Source organism: Podarcis raffonei, chromosome 6 (assembly GCF_027172205.1).
Source record: "Podarcis raffonei isolate rPodRaf1 chromosome 6, rPodRaf1.pri, whole genome shotgun sequence".
Classification (NCBI taxonomy): domain Eukaryota; kingdom Metazoa; phylum Chordata; class Lepidosauria; order Squamata; family Lacertidae; genus Podarcis; species Podarcis raffonei.
In genome coordinates, this window is record NC_070607.1 from 61,565,271 (window position 1) to 61,587,913 (window position 22,643).

The following is a 22,643-nucleotide window of genomic DNA, read 5'->3' on the forward strand; positions in this document are numbered from 1 at the left end:
CCAACAGCAAGGGTCTGGAACATTTCCTTAGCAGGGAGAAAATGCTGTACCAATGTGGGAACAAGGAAAAATTATGGGCAGATTGCAACGCATAATAATCTCAATGAAGGCCACAATGTACTCTGGAAGGTGCTATGCAGAAAAGCCAAAGTACCAGCCTGGCATTTGACCAACCCTAATGGCTGGCAGGCAGCTCTACTGATACTAAAATCATAGAGCAATGGCTATGTTTTAAAAGCTTCAGCATATGCATTCCAGGATTTGGGCCGGCTAGGATGTACCAGATTAAGACAGTAATTAATGTGGGATGGGGATCTCCTGCATCCTTTTTTTGACAGCAGATCCTATATTTATGCTGTTCCATTCATTCTCTAACATAGAAGCAGTAATGTCTATAGCACAATGTCTATATGCCTGCACCTTCCTGCCTCTAGGATAGGTTGTATCACAAACCATGTTTTATCACTCTTGGTTTATTAGCTAGCTTAGGCCTGAGAAAGATGGCATCTGCCTTTCTAGGCATCTATTTCCAGAAATGCAAAGGGCAGTAATCAAAAAGGGGGGAAGGGACTATGTATCATGAGGGATGCAATAGACTTGCCATAAAATAAAGTTTGGCTGCATCCAGCTTGTGCCCATTTAATATGGCCATAAATACCCGGCAGAGGCTTATATGATGAATTTGCATGCTCAATACATGTAATAATTTTGACTATGGCCTTTTATATTTTCCTACATGCTGCTGGAGCAGCACTAGTTGGCAGCATTCAGGAACGATAACAATAATCCACAGCACACTTGATCAGAAACCAAAACAGCAATTTAGGGAGGCATGCTGTGTTCCAGAATATCTTTGAAACTGAGATCTGCCCACAGCTACTTCTGTCTTATATTTGCAGGGATTGTGCTCAGCTTTTACACCTCTGTCACTATCATAGTCTCTGTGTTTGTGTTTGTGTGTGTGTGCACGCGCACACACACACACACACACACACACAAGCACACATAAACCATTAAGTTGATAATCAGGTTTGGTGGTGGTGGTGGTGGTAGGGAAACTGCAGCATATTATCAGGATCTTTGCAAATTCATCATGCTCCACTCCTCCAACAATGAGAAAAGGATGGCAAGGTCAAGAATAATTTTTAAAAACCAAACCTTCCACTTTGGACCTGCACAAGCCTGCCTCTCTGAATTGACAGATACGATTCAGAGGAAGCCAACATGGTAGATCTTCCAGGTACTATTGGATGCAAGTCCCAGCAGCCCCAATGAGTGTGGCCAGCATCTAAAGGGCACACATTGGCTACCCTGGGCAAGGACTTTGAAACAACAGGCTTTAGTTTACCTACACAAATACACACAGTTCATCTCCAAACATGATGTAAGTGTGCACGGTCACTACTAATAATGATGCAAAGGGTGAGGGCCACCCTCTACTTTTTCAAGTCCCAGTGGGAATTCAGCAGTCTTACTTCAGCATGGTTTGTCTGAGAGTTTGCCTTTGACAAAAAAAGAAAATATGGATCTTGAATTGGACACCAGGCTTTCATCCTTGAGTCCCTGATGGATTTGCTGGTTGGTAGAAACAGACAGTGGGACGCGGGTGGCGCTGTGGGTAAAACCTCAGTGCCTAGGACTTGCCGATCGCATGGTCGGCAGTTCGAATCCCCGCGGCGGGGTGAGCTCCCGTCATTCGGTCCCAGCTCCTGCCCACCTAGCAGTTCAAAAGCACTCTTAAGTACAAGTAGATAAATAGGGACCGCTTTATAGTGGGAAGGTAAACGGCGTTTCCGTGTGCTGCGCTGGTGCAGGCTCACCAGAGCAGCTTTGTCACACTGGCCACATGACCCGGAAGTGTCCTCAGACAGCGCTGGCCCCCGGCCTCTTAAGCGAGATGGGCGCGCAACCCCAGAGTCGGTCACGACTGGCCCGTACGGGCAGGGGTACCTTTACCTTTACCTTAGAAACAGACAGACCCGTGCTTACCAATCAAACCTTAAACATTTATAGTAGAAACTGATATAGAGAAGAGACTGTTTCTTCTCTCTCTGTTCCTCCATGATTTCTTTGTACATCTGTCTTGAGCATAACATCATAACAGCTGCGCCCTAACTTCACACAAGAAGTGCAAATAAAACTTTATGCTGCCTTGTTACGTGCCCTCTAGAATTGGAGTGAGCTTCCTTAGACCTTTCAGAGTTTGCTGGGTGAGGAATAATGGGTGTTGTAGTCACAACAACTTCTTTAGGACCACAGGTTTGCCTTCTTTCTTATTGACTTCATACTAACCCAGAAATATGAGAAGGAAGCAGGTACTTTGATACAACAGACACCTTTTTCTACAGTTTCAAAGTATTGAACAGGTTGCACAGTCTGTGGTGGTCTTGCATTTGCTGTCACATGCACTGTGAATGAGCCAGGACAGGCAGTGGATCATAATGGGATAAAGTCATAAGCAATCTAGATGCTTAGTGAATGTACACTTGTCCCACATCAAAACCACAGTGCTGATGTGGCTTGGGAGAAGCAGGCAGGGGGAGAAATGATGTTTTACATTTGTATTATGTTGGGAAATGTTATGTTGATATTTGCAACATGCTGATGTTGCAAACCTCCCTCTAAACCTCAGGAATAATATTCGGAATAAAGAAATACTGTAGCTGTGCTACTCCCCGCCACCCGCCACCCAATTAGTACAATTATATCATTTAAAGGAAGCAAGACCCCATGAGTGATTCAAAAGGCATTCTCTAATGAGAACCTTTAAGGATAGCTGAGCTTGAGATAACAGTATTATTTACCTGTGTAGAACAAATGTTTTATGTTTGCCTATGAAATGTTCAGTATTGCCTATAATTGAAGACATGGTGTTAGACTAAAGGATAAATTCTCTCTCTTTTTAAAAAATTGCATACTGATCCTTTCTCAGCCTCCACTTCTTAGGTTTTTAAAAGACACACACACAGCTAATTCTACACTAACACATCCATCAGAGGTGCATTTTGCATGCAGGCATGTGTAAAAAATTTTTTTTAAAAAGAAGGGATGGAACTCATTCAATCTGGCAATCAATTTCCTAAGGTCTAGGGAAATGTTCAACATGCTTTGCACTTCTGTAGGCTTTGCTCCAAATGCTGTCTATCTGGTGCGTATTGTGAACTTTCACAGGCAAAAATAAAACTCTGTTCCAATAAGAACATATGGAAGGAAAGGAAATTTGTCTTCAGCAAAAGCAGCGTGAATATGTGGAGAGGCACCAGGGGGCGGGAAGGAGGATAATTTAAACATTATGAAGAACACCTTGGCAACCATTCCTTTAATTACATTAGTGCTAATCAATTTTCATTGTGATGGGATGCCTGCACGTTGGCAAAATGAGCTGCTAGCTAAAAGATGTGGAAACACCAGCTTTGTTCCATCACACAATGTGCTTGATTCAGGAGAATTGTGTGGGATACATGAACAGGTGTAACATGGCACAAGTTTAGAGGGGCAGTAAAAAGGAACTTGAGAAAATACATTCTACTTCAGAATGAGCTTTTAAGTAAATTTATAGTTATGTTGTCCAGTTATGATCATGCAAGAGAAGAATGTAGCAGAAATAGTGGAGAACTAGTAGAAGCTAGTTTAATCCATGCTATTCAAACATCCCTGATATCAAAACTTACACAACCAGTAAAAAGGTGGTCACTTATCCGCTGACAAAATCATAGCAGAACCCCTATGCCAACAGCTACTGGTCCTCAGTTAGTTTGCACATGGGAAATTCCAGAGTCAGTTTAGGTAAAGATCACATTACTGAAATATCTACAAGAACATTTCCCTAGATTTTCAATAAATGTATTGCTTTTTAAAGTGCCCATAGGCTATAAAAACTTTAAGAAGAGTCCTGGCAAACATCACCAAGCAACAGTCCTGTGAAGCTGTGTGAACCAGTCTTCCCCACTGGTTTCCTGTCTTGCCAAAGGCAAGGTGGTTCTTTTAAAATGAGATTCAGAAGCAATACAAAATACACAAGTGAGTGAGAAGATTAAAGATTTTATTCTAAAACAGCAAGCAATGTATACATACCAAGCAAGCACTTCAACCTGCCACTTGGAAGCCCTCAAGAAGTGGCAAAGCAACTCCCCCAGGTAGCCTCAGTTTGAACGGCCCTGCAACCAATCAGTCCATGCACAAGCTTCAAAGAAACTCTGCCCAAACTGTCCAATTTTATAGATAGCCTGTGTGGCTTCCAAGACTGGCTACGTGCAGATCATCCATTAGCCAACCCCCTCCCAATGCCTCACTTTCTCAAAACAATGTCCAACATCAAAGAAGGTACCCAGCATTATCCTCCACAACTGATTAAGGCAGCTGTGTGTAGGGCTTCACCTCCTCCCAACATTCTCATGGCATTAAAGACTGTTCTCACACTATCAGAAAACTTAACAAGAGTGAGGGAAGGGGGAGGAACAGAGGCAGGAAGGGCTCTGTGTTAGATCACTAACTTCTCGATACAATTTTGTCTTCCGGATGCATTTCCCATACATTACCTACTAGGGTTCTGAACTTGTGTGCTCCAGTGCAGAGTGTACAATAATCCTATTGGTTTTTAAAAATGACAAATGTGCAGCACTGCTACTGCTTTTGCAGCAAGGCCATATTTTATATGGGTGCAGCATATAAAACTATCATTAGGGTTAAAGGATAGTGCTGCTTTTGGTTATCTGCAAAGGTGTTAAAAGTACTGGGAGGTTTCTGTTTTCCACATTTTGCTAAATTAATCCGTTTTTTGCACATCTTTCTCGTTCTATTTTAGTTATCACTATTGTGTGTTACGATTAAAATACAGTGATTCATCTTTATGCTTGAATTCCTTTGCCAACTCAAACATTTTTGAGTAAGTCTTGTAATATTTATTCTATTTTTAAATGTTTCTGTTCCAAGTTTTAATGGGCACAATCAAGCTCTATTAAAAACTATGACACCATTGCTATTAAATTCAATGGGATGTGAATTAAGCCCATAATTTTGTGAGTCAAGGAGTTAAAAACAAACAAACTCATTTTCAGCTTACATTATCATGAGGAAATACTTGAAAATGTGGCCTATATCGTGTCTAGCCTCAAGAATACCAGAAACCAGAAAATCAGTTGAAAAAGAATCACAGTTCACTTGTTAAATCCATTTTGTGATTTTGGAACACATGCTGGTGATTTCTGATTGTCTAGTTCAACCCCCCCCCCCAACTAACAGAACAGGATTGGTATAAAATACAGTTAGCACAGACAACGCCAGGCAGAATAGCCCAAGCAATGGCAGAATAGCCCAAGCAATGTATATTTTCCAAGTAAATTCTGTAAAATGTATTGGCATTCATGTGGCAGTTTATTGCACATTTTTCATGGTAACTGCTATTGGATTTGCCCGTACCATAGGAGAGTTCACAATCCTCAACAGTAATTCTATATTTAAAATGATTTAAAGCATATGTCAGCCAAAGTTAAGCACTTTCCATTCCAATTGATTTCAATGGGAGAGTTAAGCACATGCTTAAATCTCAGCTGCTGCAATCAATGTGACTATAGGGCTTAGATTGTATTTCTGTAGTGTTAGATGGTGGGCACAAATATTTTGGTGTAGCAAAAGGGCCAATTCCTTTAACCATTCCCAACTATGGGGAATATTCTGCTCAGTCTTGCTGCGGGTGAGCCTAAAATGATGTTTGGAGAAAGCAATCTGGAACAGATAACAAGGACGAGGGACTTGACGTCTATTCACTCTGTATCTCATCAAGACTGAGAATCAGAACCAGGAAATAAGGATGGATGGAGGGAGAGAGGTCTTTCAGTACCTCAGACAGTTCCCTAGAAGCAGACAACTTGTTAAGATGAGTACTCCGTATTTCTTGCCTATTTCTCTCAGGTCCTCCTGCATTATTGAGGAATGCAGCTTTCTAAAGGGAAAGCCCTCCTGTTTGAAGCCTAGCACTCTGTCAGCTCTCTGTTAAGTCTCACAGGGCATTTTGCCTGTGACAGAGCATGTGATCAGTGGGGACAAGGATGCTGGCCTGTCACAGTTCACCCCCGCCTAGTTGCTGAACCTGAAGATTACTGTGGGAAGTAGAACCCTCTAGCAGATTTCTATATTCCAATGGCCATGAAACCTTTGATCTGGACATCCCTGCTCTAGGACTGGAGGTCCCCATAGCAGCTGCCTGGATTCCTGACCAGCATCCAGACTTTCTCATCTCCCCTCAGGCCAATGGAATCATCAACAACTGAATAAATCACACCCAGGTAAGCTGCATAAAAAATCAGCACATTCAAGTGAAAGTCATGACATTTGAAGCTAGCCAGTCAGGAGAGCCAGGCAAATGTGATCCCTTACTACTATTATTTAACTGTGTGGGGTATAAAGCCATTGTCCATTGCCTGCTTGGCTTATGAATATAGATAGCATTATGCACAGTGCATTGAAATATTCAATAGGTACATAAAGCTAACTGCACAGAGTCTTGGAGTTGTAATAATACAAATGTCTCAACAGAATCACATTTTAAAGGCTGCACGTATGGAAGAATTACCTCAAGCAAACAACAAGGAAAGGTAATCAAAAACAAGAGCATAAAAGGCTTCCCTATCCAGCAAGGACCAGAGCCTCTCTTTCTTAGCAATGACTCGCACACCTAATCCCTTTTGTTCAACTCCCCATTGTCTTAAACTTGCAATCCTAACACCACTTACCTGGGATTAACCCTCACTGTATTCCATAGCACTTACATCTGGGTAGTTATGGTTAGGATTGCACTCTTAGTATTATTTCCTCCATTTCCAGAGTTGCAGCACAACTTTGTTCAGCCACTTAGTGTTGCAAAGAATGTGGAGAAAGAGCATTCATGGGTTCCTCATAGCAATCCTATCTGATCAACTCTGTCCAATACTAATCTGAGGCTAGTAGAGGAAAACAATCAACCTGGGAAATGGGGAGAACTAAGTTTGCTTTCCTCCCCTCAGGTACTATCTGCTGGGACACATGCTGGTGAGGAGCTAGAATGGAGTGAACAGTAGCACTTGAAACAGCTGAGGATGCCTCCCTTAAACTGTCATGATTTTGTAGGAGTGATTCAAGTGAATAGTGGAATGTAAGGTTTGTGCAATGAAAGTACTGTAGATTAAAGTGCAAAATCTTCCTAGAACAACAAATCCACTTTCAAAAAGAAGAATTTCTGTGGTTTGGAAAATGATAGGAAAATGCAGTGAGATGTGTGGGATGGATGGATGACTACCAGTAAGATGTATAAGTGTCCAACAAGCAAATGAGCATAAAGTCAGGATGAATGCTCACTGCTGTTTAAGAGAATGAACATATAATACATGCCCAATAAAGCCTGGAAACACTCTAACTCTGTATTAGTAAATCAGGATGAATGCTCAAAAAGCAGGTCATTTGAAGGGGTCCTGAATTTGTTTGGTCTTTCTCACTCTCCAGATATTTGTTTGAGAACTGCTGAGCCAGGGCTTCATGAGTCTTTGGCTCCCAGCTGCATGAGTCTTTGGCTTGAGCCCCTTGTGGTTGAAATATCCCAAGACTCCAAATAATATGTGAATTTACAGAGAAACGGGAAAACCTCTATCCATAGCCCATTATATAAGAGAGAGTGCTAGTGTGGTACAGTGGTAACACAGTGTCAGAGTATGAACAGTTTTAAATTTGCCACTAAGCCAGGAAACTCCATGGAGAAACGGAAATAAAAATGAAATAAATAAATCACGTGCAGGACTTGCTAGGATTATTATCACAAATGGTTGAAAGGACAACAACTATGCAACATAAAGCAAAATAAAAGGGGAGGAGAAAGAAAACAAAGATTTACAATAGGAAATAAACAATACTGTGGCTGACCAAATTGCTAGTTTATCACAGGAGAAATACATGATTTTACCAACACACACAAAAACCATAGTTCTGCTAATTCTCTTGGCAAACTGGCCATATTTCATACAACATATAATTGATTATTTCACTGCCCACAATGCATATTTCATGGCACAATGTCCAAGAATGAGGTAACTTCTCAGTTAAACAAAATATTTACTAGTGTCTGGAAAAGAGCCTGACTGAATTGATTTTAGTGAACTATGGCTGTCTAGGATTTCACTGGATTCTAAATACTGTGAATGAAAAATAAATCCAGATTTGTTTTGTTTTTGTTTTTTTTAAAAAAAGAAGCATGCAAATTAGTCAGCTTTGCATGATTTAGCATTTGCAACATATTGGTTATAGCAAAATTATGTTGTTCTGTCTGTGACTATGGAAGAACTAGGGTTGGCATGCAAGATTTGTGATGTGCAATTTGAAGGACTGTGAAAAGTGGCAATATACTGTTGAAATGATCATTGATATAATCAGCATCAAATGCTGTGAACAGTTAAATATCTTAAGTATAATAATAACTATAACTTTTATTTATACAATCATCAGTGTGCATGCACATAATTATTTGTTTCATTATTCATTTTAATTCTACCTTTCTTCCAAGAAGCTCAAGGTGGCAAAACATTTTATTTTCACAGTGTTGAGAGGTAGGTTAGGCAGATAGGCAGTGATTGACCCAAGATCATCCAATGAACTTCATGACTCCAGCTGGGATAAAAGCTCACAGCTCTTTAAAAAGATCCAGTGGCACCTGGTCTGTCTTTGAGCAGAATGCAAAGTTCTGGTTCTTACCCGTAAAGAATACAGTTTTACTGTGTTGTAGATGCAAGGTAACTGAAACAACATTAGTTCACCTGCCACCTCTAAAATGGACAACTGCTTTCATGGAGTTGCATCTGATGGACTGTAGTCCACAAAAGCTTACATCTTAATAAATTTGTTCATATCTGACCTGTTATTTTTTAATCAAAGGATTTGAAAATCTGAAAGCTTAAGACCTTTTGAATCAAGAGGACAAGACTGTTCATATGGAATAACTGACAGAACGTTTAGACTTATCTAATACACAATACCTGTCCATTCCTACTGATACAAAAACAACTAGAATTGTACCATGGTATGAATTCTTTGCTAACAAGAAGGTGGGGGGGACCCATTGGCAAAGCTACAGTCTTCGGTTTGTTTTTTCTTTCTAGGGTGTTTCTGTGGCCCCTGACCACATGCTGTTGCAGTGTGTGGCTCTAAGTTATCCTAGCAAACTCATTTTTCTTATAGTAGCAGGTATAAACAGCATGATGGCAAAATTATACACACACTTCTCCATGCCTGACAGCACTCTGGCCTTCATTTATTCTCAATCACACAAACACTGTCCTCCACTGACAAGCTGGATGAAGGGCACTTCACTGATTTATTAGCTATAATATGACACACCACTTCTTGGCATGAAAGACAAGATTGATTTTTAACCCATGAACCAGGCAATCTACCCTAGTCATTCCATCTGCCCTGCTGTGACACAACAGGGGACACGACCCCAATGTCAGGAATGCAAAACATGTGTGGATCGGTATGGTGGTGGTTCGGGCTGGGATGGATGTAAAAACTACATCTTAATGGAAGGTTAACTGAAACATAATCTGCAAAGCTGAAACGAGCATTAGTTCACCTACCACCTGTAAACCGGTAATACGCTTTTCATTCAATAAATTCTTTCTAACAGGTTGGGACGGAAGGAAAAGACCTAGTAACCCAGATGCATTTGCTGCTAGTCTCAGATGAGCACCAAGGAGCGCATCAGTTTAAGTACAGGTTTCCCTTCATTACCTTCAGCTGCAGCCAGAAGAAAGCATTTCCCAGAAGAATATCTACATGCTATACTACTCCAACAATAGGATTCTTTATTCTAATGAAGGCCATCACATTCCACTTTAGGCAAGGATATATCAAACAAGAGGATATGGTTAGAAAGCATTAGAGCTAACTAAATGTCATTTGAAACCCAGATACAGCAGGATTAAATTAGGCTCAGATTGTGCCCAGTCCCTTAAATATTTGTTCCCATGACTCATGCTAGCAAAAGTGCAACTTTTAAAGCTGACCTTTACTGATGGGATAGAATCAACTCAGGCATTCGGTGCTTTTAGTAAAGCAAAGCATTATTCTCCAGACAGAGGGACATTATACCTCTAAATGCATAAGCAGCAACACATTTTCTTAGTTTTAAAAGAATATATCTTGGCATCATGCCATTAAAGCAACCAGCTCATTGGAATTCAGATTTTGGCATCAAATATTTTCTCCTTCACAAAACTTCATCAGATGGCAGCTGTGCAGCTATAAGACTATTTGTAAGATCACTACAGACTGTTCACATGGAATTAATAGGAACCATGCAAGATCTCCACAGTGGCTTGTTACATGTCTAACAACAGGACAATAACTTGTCCCTTTATTTCCCCAAAGCTCCCCCCCCAACACACTGTTCCATCCAAGATTCATCCAATATCTATGGAAAACCTCTGTAGGCTGTCTCTGTTATCCATGGAATACCTTCTGTAAATTTGTGCATATAATTCCCCCCACCTACCCCCCCCAAGCTGTTTCCCCGCACTTCTCTGCTTCCTTTGTGCATCCAGCTACTGCTCTTGGAAAATCCAGCACTAAATGTGCATTATCAATCTAGACCCCCTGCAAAAGCTGCAAAAAGCGGTGGTTAAACTGACAGCTTTTCTTTTCTGCTACAATGAGAAGTGCCTTCAACGTATTATTATTATTATTATTATTATTATTATTATTATTATTAAAATTTGTGTACTACCCTTCACCTGAAGATCACAGGGCATCTCACAACATAAAAATACAAAATGATAACACAAGATACATAATAAAAACCAAAACTAAAACTAAACCTAACCAAACCAAACCAATAACACCTCCCCTTCCACAAACACCTTTAAAAGGACATAGAATGTTTCTGAATTGATCCTGGAATGTCCCACTTTTCCTTAGGCTATCCCTATTTTCTTTGGAGAAATGTTGGAGGATATGGTAAGGTGTCCCTATTTGCATTTGATAGATTTTGCAGGGTAAGAAGTTATCTGACCCCTGAGCTGTCTGAAGGCTGTCTGAAGGCAATTACTGTGTTTTTATATATGTTGGAAGCTGCTCAGAGTAGCTGGGGCAACCCAGTAAGATGTGTGGGGTATAAATAGTAAAATTATCGTTATGGAATGGGATGTCCCTATTTTCATCAGAGAAATGTTGGACTTGCAGGGTGGAAACCAAGAGGAAATAGCTTAGTACAGAGTTGAAAGAAGTAAAAAGAGAGGAAAGCTTCGAGCTGGCTGGTACACAAACAGATATTTTTTTTTAAGAGATAAAATGCCCTGTGTGTTTCTTTCTTTCTTTCTTTCTTTTAAATCAACATCACAAAAATTTCTGCTGGAGCCTAATTTATTTTGCCCTTATCTACTGAAACAACTTTCTCACGATTTTTTTCTCCTCTAGAGAGTAATCTCAGATTTTGAATCACTGAGCAAAAAACTCCAAGCCTTCTTTGACTTGTCCAAAATTGCCAAAGTTTTCTAGTGGCAGAATTTTCTCAGAAGTCCATTATTGTTTCACCTGCTTAGAAACTAATGCAAATCTATCAGGCTGCAAAGGATTTGTTTTGTTTTAAATTCACCATGGGTACCATTTTCTAGAGTGCATAAGTGGTTTAAGGGTTCTAAATCTTAGTAAAAAGCCCCTGGGACTTAAATAAGTGCTTCCCATCACTTTTGAACCTAAGAGTTGGCCACTTTTGCATTTATGCCATGTGTAAAATTCAGCTGAAACTGTCTTATTTAAGTGTGCATGTGGAGACATGCCAGAGAACTACTACAGCCCATAGTAAGAGATCCTGAAAAAGTAATACACCAATAGTGTCATATTGTCCTGTTCCAAACATCACAACAAAACCTCTATCCCCTTGCCAGATACTTAGCTTTTGTCCACCTCATTCCTTGCTTCAGGATAGCCAAATATCCTCCTGGCATTTGACATGGATAAAATTTGGCCTGGTCCCTGGAGGGTCCAGCATTCTCTAGACTTGTCACAAAAATAAAGCTCCCCCATAGGCTGGTTGTAAACTGTAAATAAACTGCCGACACTGGCCTTGCCCAGCTTCCAAAAGCCCAGCTCGCCGGGCCCTCTGGGGCTCATAAAACAACAAAACAAACAGCAAGCTCACTAGCAGGAGTCTGGGAAGCAAGCCAATCTCATTATAGGGGAAGCAGCATTAAGCTCTCGCTCTTTTAAAGCAGACAAACCCCCCTCCTTTCCAAAAGTCAGTTATAGCTGTGACTGGCTGGAATAAAGTAGTGTGGGGAATGGGGGGGGGCAGGGAGAGGGGGCTTTGTAGACAAAGAGGGGACAGCACCCAATGGCAGGTCTCTAAGTGTATGTGTACAGAGATTTGCAATTTGCAGCAGAAATGAAGTATTTCCAAGTGTCCAGAACGGTCAGGCTTGAATCACCATGACAGAATTTCAATTTGCAAAAGGAGTCTGGGTTGACCATAACCCACTGCTAGCTTTTCAATCTTAAACAGAGCTCTCCTTAGCTTTATGGAAAAGCAAGAGGTGCTCTAATGCCAGGAAGTTAATAAATATGTTCAGTTTGATTTTACACAGCAAAGTAGCTGCTGGAAATAAAGGTTTGCAACCACCCAGAATGATTCACAGAGGGAAAATGAGCAAAGAATTTCTGTGCCTTTTTATTTTTTTTGGCTACCATAAGATGCCTTCCAGAAAAGTGGTCCATTGCACTCATCAGGGCTTTACAAATTTTGGTTGGCTTTGTCGCAGAGCCCAGATGTGTGATTTGCCATCAATCCTGCCTCTTCTTCTTGAATGAAGGGCCAGCATCCTGTCTGTGATGGCACACTGAGTTTGGGAAATGCTCCAGGTGCTGCGAAAGCCCAACATGACTGCAGGGGCAAGGCCCTGCACTTCTCTTTACTCCACGCTGATGTGTAAGGGGATGAGGGCTCATCCGTATCATGATCACCTTGGGCAGTTGCTCTGAGCTGAGGCAAGGGGGTTATGTTGCCCACGCTCAGCTTAAGGATTCCCCATAGTGATCACAGCAAATGATTTTATTTGTGGAGTCCTGGCATGGATGCAGCACTCCTCTCCAGTCCCCAACCTTAAGCATAGCTGGGGAGCTAGAGACTATTTCGATTACAGGCTATGTAACAGTATTATCTGCTCCTGGGACATTTTAAGATTGCCATAACCAGCACGTTTATGGATTACACTCAAACGCATACAGTATTTGGTTACAATATGCACAGCCTGTGCTGTTGTCAATCTCTCTCTCTCTCTCTCTGTGTGTGTGTGTACACACACACACACACACACACACACACACACAATTTCACTTAGGTCCCACCTTTACCTAAATGAACTCAAGGTGGTATGCATGGCTCTCCCCACTCCTTATTTTATTCTCACAACAACCCTTTGAGGTAGGTTAGGCCGAAAGACAATGATTAGCTCAAGATTACCCATTGAGCTTCTTGGCTGAGTGAGGATTTGAACCCTGGTCTCCCGGTCTAACAGTCTAATCATATATTCCTGACTGTTAAGCTGTAATATGTTGTACTTGAGGTTAAGAGTATTCACTCAGCAGTTGCAAAAGCAATATAGAGACCCAGCAGGTTTGTGATGTAGCCAGAAATAAGGAATCTCTTCAGCTCTTCTGCGGTACTGGGGTCCTTGCAACACTGAAATCCTCAGAGAAAAAGAGACAGACTAGTCCAAAGAGTTTCACAGGAATGGGCTAATTAGCTAATAGGAAATAGCACACCACCAAAGGAATGTAATGTTTCCAATAATGAATCCTCAGAGGACATGCAGATAAATTTAGAAAAATGATACATTCAGCATCCTGACTTTTTTCTAGCAGGGAAATCCCCACAGGGCAAAAAGAAAGGGAGGGAAAATCATTCATCTGGAGACTTCGAGTAATAGCTATGAGGTGGCTTGCTATACAATCAGGATTCCTGGCTTTTCACCCCCATTGGCTCAGACTGGTAATCAAAGTGGTGACCCTGTAAATTGTGTTTAGATTTTACAATGCACTTCTCCTCCACAATGCTTTAAGGCAGGCAGACAATTGTGTTACTGGCAGGAAACTGAGGTAGGGAGCATTCCATCCCCTGAATGCTATGGCAAAGTGTTATTGCTTTCAATAGCAGGTTAGTGTCCCATCCATTGTTAACAGCCTGTCTTTTTCCCCCTGTGTAAACACAATTTCCTGAAAGCCTTCTAGATTTTCCAAAATTGCTGCTAGCAACCCTGGAGGAAACTCCCCCCCCCCACCCGCAGAGTAACCAATGTCTTATGAAGGGCAATGAATAAAGCGGTCACAGCCCTAAGATCAGAGACACATGAAGGTCATTAATATCAATACAACACAAAGTCGTAATAAGATATGCTCAGCCAAAACAAACTTTACCAACACTGTCTGATTTTTCTAGGATGCCCTTTGCAATTCTTCCCAACTAGCTCCCTCTTCATCTGATGAATTATTTAATTTATTACATTTATCTCCTTCCTTTCCTCCAAGGAGCTCAAGGTGGTCTTCATGGTTCTTCCCCTTATAACAACCCCGTAAGGTAGGCTGGCTGACTAGTCCTAGTCCAAGATGATAACCTTTCCAGTTTTTCTATAACAAAGATAAAATCAACTAGCACAATAGCCCTGAGATCTAGTTTTCTGACTTACCTGGGGCACCTCCCTCTGCCCACAGTTTTCAGACTGATTACCCACAGCAAACTAGGGGAGAGTATGTGATTTCATTTAGAAAGGTGATAGGAGATGCCTCCCCCCCTTTAAACTTTTTTTTTTTTACATGATTGTCAACTGCCCTGTAAAATCAGATTGATATACAGAGGGTGTCCCCCCCCCCCAATGAACAAAGTAATAATCCAAAGTAGAAACACTACAGGCTGGTAGTTCACCTTTTTTCAAGCTCCTATCATGGTGACTGATATATTCAATTTGAAATTCTCCTTTGCATAAAGAGAGAGGAAGGAAATGCCTAAATCTTGTCCCCCACAAGGTCTGAGGGACAGTGGACCGGCCCCCTGATGAAAAAGTTTGCTGACCCCTGGCCTAAATGGTAGTTGTATCTGGTGTTCTGGAGTGGAGATTAGCCACCCCTAAGCAGCAACCAAGGTGACCAGGGTCCACTTCACAGAACAGAGGAATCTTGTCTTTTACAAGGTCAGAGTGTTTGTCTGGCTCGCCCAGTACTGTCCACTCTGGCCAGCAACAGTTCTCCAAGGTCTCAGGCAGAAAGGTCTACCTGATCGCTTAAAGAACAACACATACTCTGCTCCTGAACTATGAATCCTCCCGCTTGGTGGTAGTTAGTGGCTGTGTTGTCTTACTACCCTCGCCTCACCAGCTACCATTACTAAAAGCACACAGAGCTTTCAGCCCAAAATGGAGCTGCTGCTGTCCCACTTAACACTTGGATGTTCAGTTCGCTTCCATGTGATGGATTGGTTGGAGAATCCATGTGATGGATTGGTTGGAGAAAAGAGTAAGGCAGGTCAATCTGAAAGTGTACCAGTAAGGCTGGCAAGTTTGCAATGAACCAATGCAGCTGACCCAACTTCTCTGAGGTGAGTCCACTCACTCTGGGATAGATTGCCCACTATGTATGAATGTGACTAAGGATGCCCTTAGTGCACCACTTCCCACCCTACAGAATGTTGATAGTTCCGCTGTCTTATCTACCGCACAGTATCAAAAACCGGAAGGTATGTAAAGCAGGATGCACCAGTAAAGCTAAAACCATTACGGAGGAAGAACAGCCAGGTTCTGGGACGCATCAACTAATCCTCTGTGATGACTCTTTGTCAACCCAATCCCTCTTGTTGGATGGCTGGCAATTTTAGTGGAATAGTAAAATGAAGCAACTTCAGATCAGGCACGCATGATGGAGAATTCTGTTACATAATAATAGTATTAAACAGCACTACAAATAATATCATCTTTTAAACGCCATGAAGGATTAGTTTCAGTATATGTTTGGGATAAATTAACCAGAGATTTAATCTAAATTCCCAGCAAATGTTTGCAGACCTCTGGAACACAGGAGGCATAAACACAAAAACCCATTCCCTCTCTTTTTTCTACTCTGTGACTGCAGTAAAACCAAACACCATATATAGATCTACTCTGCATCAGAATCGTAGATGTTTAAAAGGCCTCCACTACATAAATGCCATCGGGGATTAAACCAACCCGGAAAGAGCATTCCTTTAGTAATCCTACATAATTAATGGGACACAATTCTACTTGGTATATTAAACAGCTAACATGCAAGCACAAGCTGCTTGCTTTAAGTGCCTTTAAAGCTAGGCCTTCCCCAGCCACTAATGCAGTACAACACACTCACCACCCACTGTCTACTCATCTAGGGTATATTTGCAATATGTTATCCTGGAATGTGGGGTTCAAAGCTACAGATGAATGGGGGGGGATCGTTTATATAGTGGGTTAGGCCAATAGCTCACAGAGTACAATGCTGCTAGTAGTCTATTGGAGTCTGTACTAAGTGCAGTACTGGAAGCAAAGGAAGCAATTATAGAGTGATAAACCATTTCCTGCCCTGGATTTCAAGCAGCTAGGTACTACACATGAATACTGAGAAGTGTCTTCAACGAGGCTTATTCACAGATAAATGTGCATAGGATTGCGGCCTAATTAACACTTACTTATGAGTAAACATGAATACATAATTATATGGGAACAAGACCCATTGATCATGGTAGAACTTAAAGGTAAAGGTAAAGGTACCCCTGCCCGTATGGGCCAGTCTTGACAGACTCTAGGGTTGTGCGCCCATCTCACTCAAGAGGCCGGAGGCCTGCGCTGTCCGGAGACACTTCCGGGTCACGTGGCCAGCGTGACAAGCTGCATCTGGCGAGCCAGCGCAGCACACGGAAACGCCGTTTACCTTCCCGCCAGTAAGCGGTCCCTATTTATCTACTTGCACCCGGGGGTGCTTTCGAACTGCTAGGTTGGCAGGCGCTGGGACCGAGCAGCGGGAGCGCACCCTGCCGCGGGGATTCGAACCGCCGACCTTTCGATCGGCAAGCCCTAGGCGCTGAGGCTTTTACCCACAGTGCCACCCGCGTCCCAGTAGAACTTACTCCTTATTTATTTATTAATATATTTTTATCTTGCCTTTCCTCCAAGTTGCTCAAGGTGGTGCAAATGGTTCTTCTATCCCAATTTTATCCTCTCAATAAACAATCCTATGAAGTAAGTTAGGCTGAGAGATGGTGACCAGCCCAAGGTTATCCAGTGGCCTCCCAGGTTCGGAGTAAATGTACATGGGATTGCCCTGCCCTGAATGGCCAGTTTATCATTTTATCATTTGTCAGTATGAGATTGCTCCCATGTACCACTTGTCTGGCATGCTTTGTTAAATTCCACCCTTGGATGAGAACCTAGGTGACCACAGTTCAAATACCCACCCAGCTATAAAGCCATGCTGGGTGAGCTTGAAGCACTGGCCATACCTCAGCCTAACCTACTGGTTGCTGTGAGAATAAAATGGGGAAGGGAGAGACTCATGCGTGCCACCCTGAGCTCTTCGGCAGAATGGTGGGCTATTTTGTTCATATAATATAATAAAAATGTTGCCCCACTGATATATTGTACTATGTTGCATTTTTATGCACAGGTACCAGGCTGCTTTCTGTCCATTCAAAATGAAAACTGGTACCTGCCCAGGACAGGTCAAAATCACCAGCTTTGTTATCATTCAATGGAAAGGAATGGATCAATGTATTTGGAGACTGCGGACACTAATTTAGCAATGAGCTTTGACATGGATATATGGAATGGAAAGTCCAACTTAATCACTGACTCCTAAGTTCCACAAAACAAGGCTTTTCTTTAAGGGCAAAAGGAATTTGGAATATTTCTTTGCCTCAGGCAAGTAGCCTTTCCTCTGTGATGCAAACAGGAAGGAATGTTATCTAATGAAGTCAATCTATCACACAAAGGTCAGTAAGAAGGGTGGAAGGTGAGAGGCAAGACTACATTCAGAAAAGCAAAGCTTACCTCAGGCTATGGGCTGCCCAAGAGGCTACCACTGCCAGTTAACCCGCTCCCTTCTCACCAGAGAGAAGAGATATTGTCCAGTCCAAGCAGGACTTTTACTAGCAAACAGTAGGAGTGCTATCAAGAGTGCCTGCTCACCAGGCTTTGGCAAACATACAGATAGTATTCCAAAAGAGATTAAAGATCAGTTCTCAGTGAAAATCTGTGGCCATGAATAAATGCATGAACCTCAAATACAGTGCAACACATTAATTCTTGGTAGTGGCATAACTGTGAAACTACCCAAGTGTGATTTTAATATTGAATACCTTAAAACACCAGGTGTTTTGCACACTGTGCCAAATTCTTTCAGACTTAAAAGCCAGCTAACTGATGTCAATGCACAGGTTTGCACTATTTCCCTCCTCCATTTACTACTGGAGCTTCCTACTGTAGCAAATATCCCCCTTTTCTTCCAGGACATCCAACCACACTCATTGAGGAAGTCAGCCAGCCAGCCAGCCACACTGCACAGCCCACCTTAGTATTATACAATTCCTTCCACTGCTGTCTGAAGCACCACACATGCTTAGGCTATGGGAGATGAGAAGCATGTGTTCCTGACAACTTCTGAAGGTAGAACCAGCTTGATAGGACATGACACTTATCAGTGCTGTGATGGGTCAATAAGCACTCTTCAATGAATACAGTCAGCAAGGAGACAACTAGAGAAGGTACAGGGAGGAGGAGCTGCCACAATGAACTGAGCAAACATGACACATGAATCCTGTCCCACTAAGATCTTTGATCACAATAACCTTTGGGGTGACTTGAGAAGAGCAGAATCCAATCCCACAAACATTTATATTCCAGAAGTCTATGTTGACAGTGAGAAAAAAGCCAGCAAGAGAACATAAATGATGGGCACCATCTACTACTGTTAAAATCCATGTTCACTGCTCTGCCCTACCATCACTAAACAGACACTCTGGAAAGGATGCCCTTTCACTCGCTCTAACTGAAGACAGTTTTGGACAGTTTCTTGCTTCCTAAGTAAAGAATCACATTTCTATGTGAAAGAACACATTTCTTCAAGAAACAAGTGCAAACAATTTTGGATGCCTTGCGTATTGTCTAAGGCAATCCTTATGAACTGAACATCTAAACATCCAGATGTGCCTCTTACAGCTACATGGAACTGTGGGAGAAAGTGGTTATTAAGCAGACCATGCAGTCTCAGGTATATAGAATTGCATCCCCCCAGGAGAATGATAAAATCTACTTTTTTGTAAAGCAACGAGAACCCCACAAGAATCTGTGCATGTGTGAGAGTCTTTACATTTCTAGTGGCTTTTGTATCTCTGTAGTGCTTTTAACGGCTGGGCTTTGACTTTAGAGCATAACTGACAGCAAATAAAAATTACACTTACCTGTCTGATGGTTTCAAGTGTACCCTTTTTATTTTCAAATTACATTTATACTTATCAGTAAACCGGCCTCTACAACTATTGGAAGCCAGCTATACTCTCCAGCAAAAGACATTGAAAAGAAGAGATATGGTCTGGGCTCCCCAGAGCCAAAAGAACAAACTTACTTTCTTCAGCTTGCCACTCTTGGTGCCCACAAACACCACACTGTAGCCATTGTAGACATATGAAGTGACAGAAGTCATCCGATCGCGGCTGGATGTGTAAAGAGTCACCCCTTCTACTGGTATGGAACCTCCCAGTGGCTGGTTAATGTCCAATCCACAGAAGTTGTCATCTATTGGGACTGGCTGAAAGGGAGAAGGCATTTTGGTGAGTGTGGATGACAGGCAAGAAAGTGGAGACAAAGCAACCTTCAAAAGGCTAAGCCTCCCTAAGCAACACCTGACAACATCTAGCGTATAACAAATCTTTGTTCAGCTGGGCCCAAGGCAGCATTCCAAAATCTGAGACCAGATCCTTTTTAGATCTCTTATAAGACTTGCCTGGAAGATTCAGTTCATGGTGGCATCCTCAGAACATGTTTTACAAAACCCTTTGCAGAAGTGCACTCGTGTACATGTGCATATGCATATGCACACAACTGCATATATCATTTCCATTGGTGTCTCAATTACATTTTGCAGACTTTGGACCTAAGGAACAAAGATTCCTTATACTGAGTCAGACCATTGGCCTGTTTAGCTAAGCATTGTCTACAGTGGCTGGCATAGCTCTCCAGAATTTCAGAGAGGGAATATCCCCAGCCCTAAACCAATGCAGATGCTCTACCTCTGAGCTATAGCTTTTCCCCAAGAAAAGGATTGATCACTCACATTCCTCTGTGTTTCATAATTTCCCTACCTTCATTGAGAAGAGGAGGCCTTGCACACACCTTGAAACATAAGCACAGGGGTGAGAACCTGTGGTTCTCGAGATGTTGAAAGACTACAACTCCCATGTTCCCTGAACATTGGCTATGTTGACAGGAGCTGATGGGAGATATAATCCAACAACACCTGGAAGTTCCCCACAGGTTCCCCACCCTAGCTCTAAACTGACCCTCAAAGCTTTGTTGTCTTTTCACTAGCTGCTAGTGTACATAGACCTAAGCAAAATGCTATTCAAAGTCCTTAGGATGCATTGCTTCCTGAAATGCACCCCACCCTCATTCCCCTATTCCATCACCTGTTAGCATTTTTGCTTCCACAGTTCAGCAGACCCAGGAAGCCAGCCAAGCAGAGAGCTAACTCCTAAGCCATTTTATCAGCCCTGAATTGAATTTAGTACCATTCTTAGTACATTGGACTTTCCTCATTCAGACACAGAGCTCTTCATTCTGCTCTTCCTCTGCAAATGACATGGCAGAGGGGTGATGGCTGAAATTGGCTATATCATTTCCCCCACTTGTCAAAAGAAAGAAAAAGATTCAGCTGTTAGTAGTATAGAATCAAAAACAGCCAGAGAAAGTACAGGTCTCTTTACTCTGAAGGGAGAAACTGATTTTCTCTATGTGTTTGGTTCCTTCTCTCATGCAGTCATCTCCACACAATCCAGCTTTAATGACAAGAATTAACAGTTTGCTTTTAAGAGAGCTTTCCCACAAAGTACCTGGTGAACTGCAATCAGCTCCAGGAGGCCAAGCACTTTTGGCAACCCTTACATTTTTGGGATCAGGGCCGGGGCTCCCCATGCCTAAAAACCACAGAAGCGCCTTCTCTTCCTCCTGCCATGGAGGGGAAGGAGGGTCGAAACAGCCTCCCACCAGTGGTGGTCCCAGGAGGAGCCACCAGTCAGTGAACAGTGCAGCTGCTGCATCTGGCTCCTCCCTGGCTCCTCCCAACATCCTGACACCACATGTACAATGTCGGGATGTCGCTTGTGCAACATTGCGCCCCCTTCCCCATCGGCCTCATAAGCTGGCACTTCTGTCTATCATTTCCCTTCCCCCATATAAATCAGGAGCATGGCCCATTCCAAGGGCCACACTGCCTTCTGGGCAATCTTTTTTTGGTTCGGGGAGGCACATGTCAGTAAATAGGCAAATGTGAATAGAACAACCGGTGTAAATCTTACCTCTATATAGTATCTACACAGAGTCACAAATCTCTTACTATTCCCTATCCAGGCAAGCAAGAAGCATTATGAGAATTCAAGGACACTTTCCAGCCAGGCAAAAATGCTAAAGCGGTGGTTCAAAACAGTGGTGGTGAGAGCAATGGCCTGGGGAGGGTCCTAAGGGCCAGACAGAGCAGCTTGGAGGGCTGCAACTTGCCCTCCAGGTTTGAGGTTCCTCACCTCTGCAATAAATGTTAAGAGACCCCCTCTATAAAAACTTTGAGCATTTTTGAAAATGAAGATCCTGAATAACAAGTGAATGCTACATAGCATATTCTGTCTATGATGAGTGTGACCAAACAGGGTGACTATCTAGCTGCAGTGAAATTAAGGAACCTTGTCTTTAAAATGTTTTAATTACCCTGGCACAACTAGCTGCATGAATGTACACATTAAATGGAATGTCTCTTAACACCCCAGTTTCTTTTATTTGCCACAATAAGCTACAGAATAAATTGATTTTTCTCTGTCTTGGATCTTCTGCACTTATCCAAGTGGGCCAGCTACATTAATCAATATCCAAGAAGACCAAAATGTGCAACTGAAATTGGCCATTAATCTTTCAGGCTTGTTTGCATGAAACCTTCCTGCTCAGGGAGGAAGGGTACTTCTTTGCTGCACTTTCAGGTTTGGCTTCAGACCAGATTTCAAGAAGAAATGGAATCTACCAAATCAGCTACATCTTAGTCTTGCCCTCCATTACTATAACAGAAGAACAACTCTTGGCCATAAAAGAATTTGCCTTTCCATTGTGATTAATGAATGGATTCGATTTCTCAGTTTGATACTTGGGGAGCAATGGCAGAAATAACTCGATAATACCTCTGCTTTATGCAGGAATGCTGATAAATGGCAAATGTTTTTAAAAATTTTTTTTCATAACTAGTTATCCCTCCCAATGGCCTGCTGAGGCTGATACATCATTATTGGTGTTCTTATTTTCCATACGAGTATGAGAAAACAAAACTTGCTCAAGGTCGCAGAGGAAGCCTATGATTTGAACCTACTTGAACCAAAATAATCA

The 22,643-nt window shown here is 42.1% G+C and overlaps 1 protein-coding gene across 6 annotated transcripts in view; it reads right to left on the reverse strand.

The window, feature by feature from the left end:
• The window catches only part of PLXNA2 (plexin A2), a 397,866-nt gene that overhangs the window by 329,948 nt on the left and 45,275 nt on the right, over positions 1-22,643 (reverse strand). For all 6 annotated transcript variants that reach the window (XR_008331159.1, XM_053393447.1, XM_053393446.1 and 3 more), the window contains exon 3: positions 19,630-19,812. Coding sequence is in view for 5 of the 6 variants with exons in the window: in XM_053393447.1 (XP_053249422.1) it covers positions 19,630-19,812 (183 nt within the window). In the remaining variant the exon portion in view is untranslated. The remainder of the gene's footprint in view (positions 1-19,629; positions 19,813-22,643) is intronic.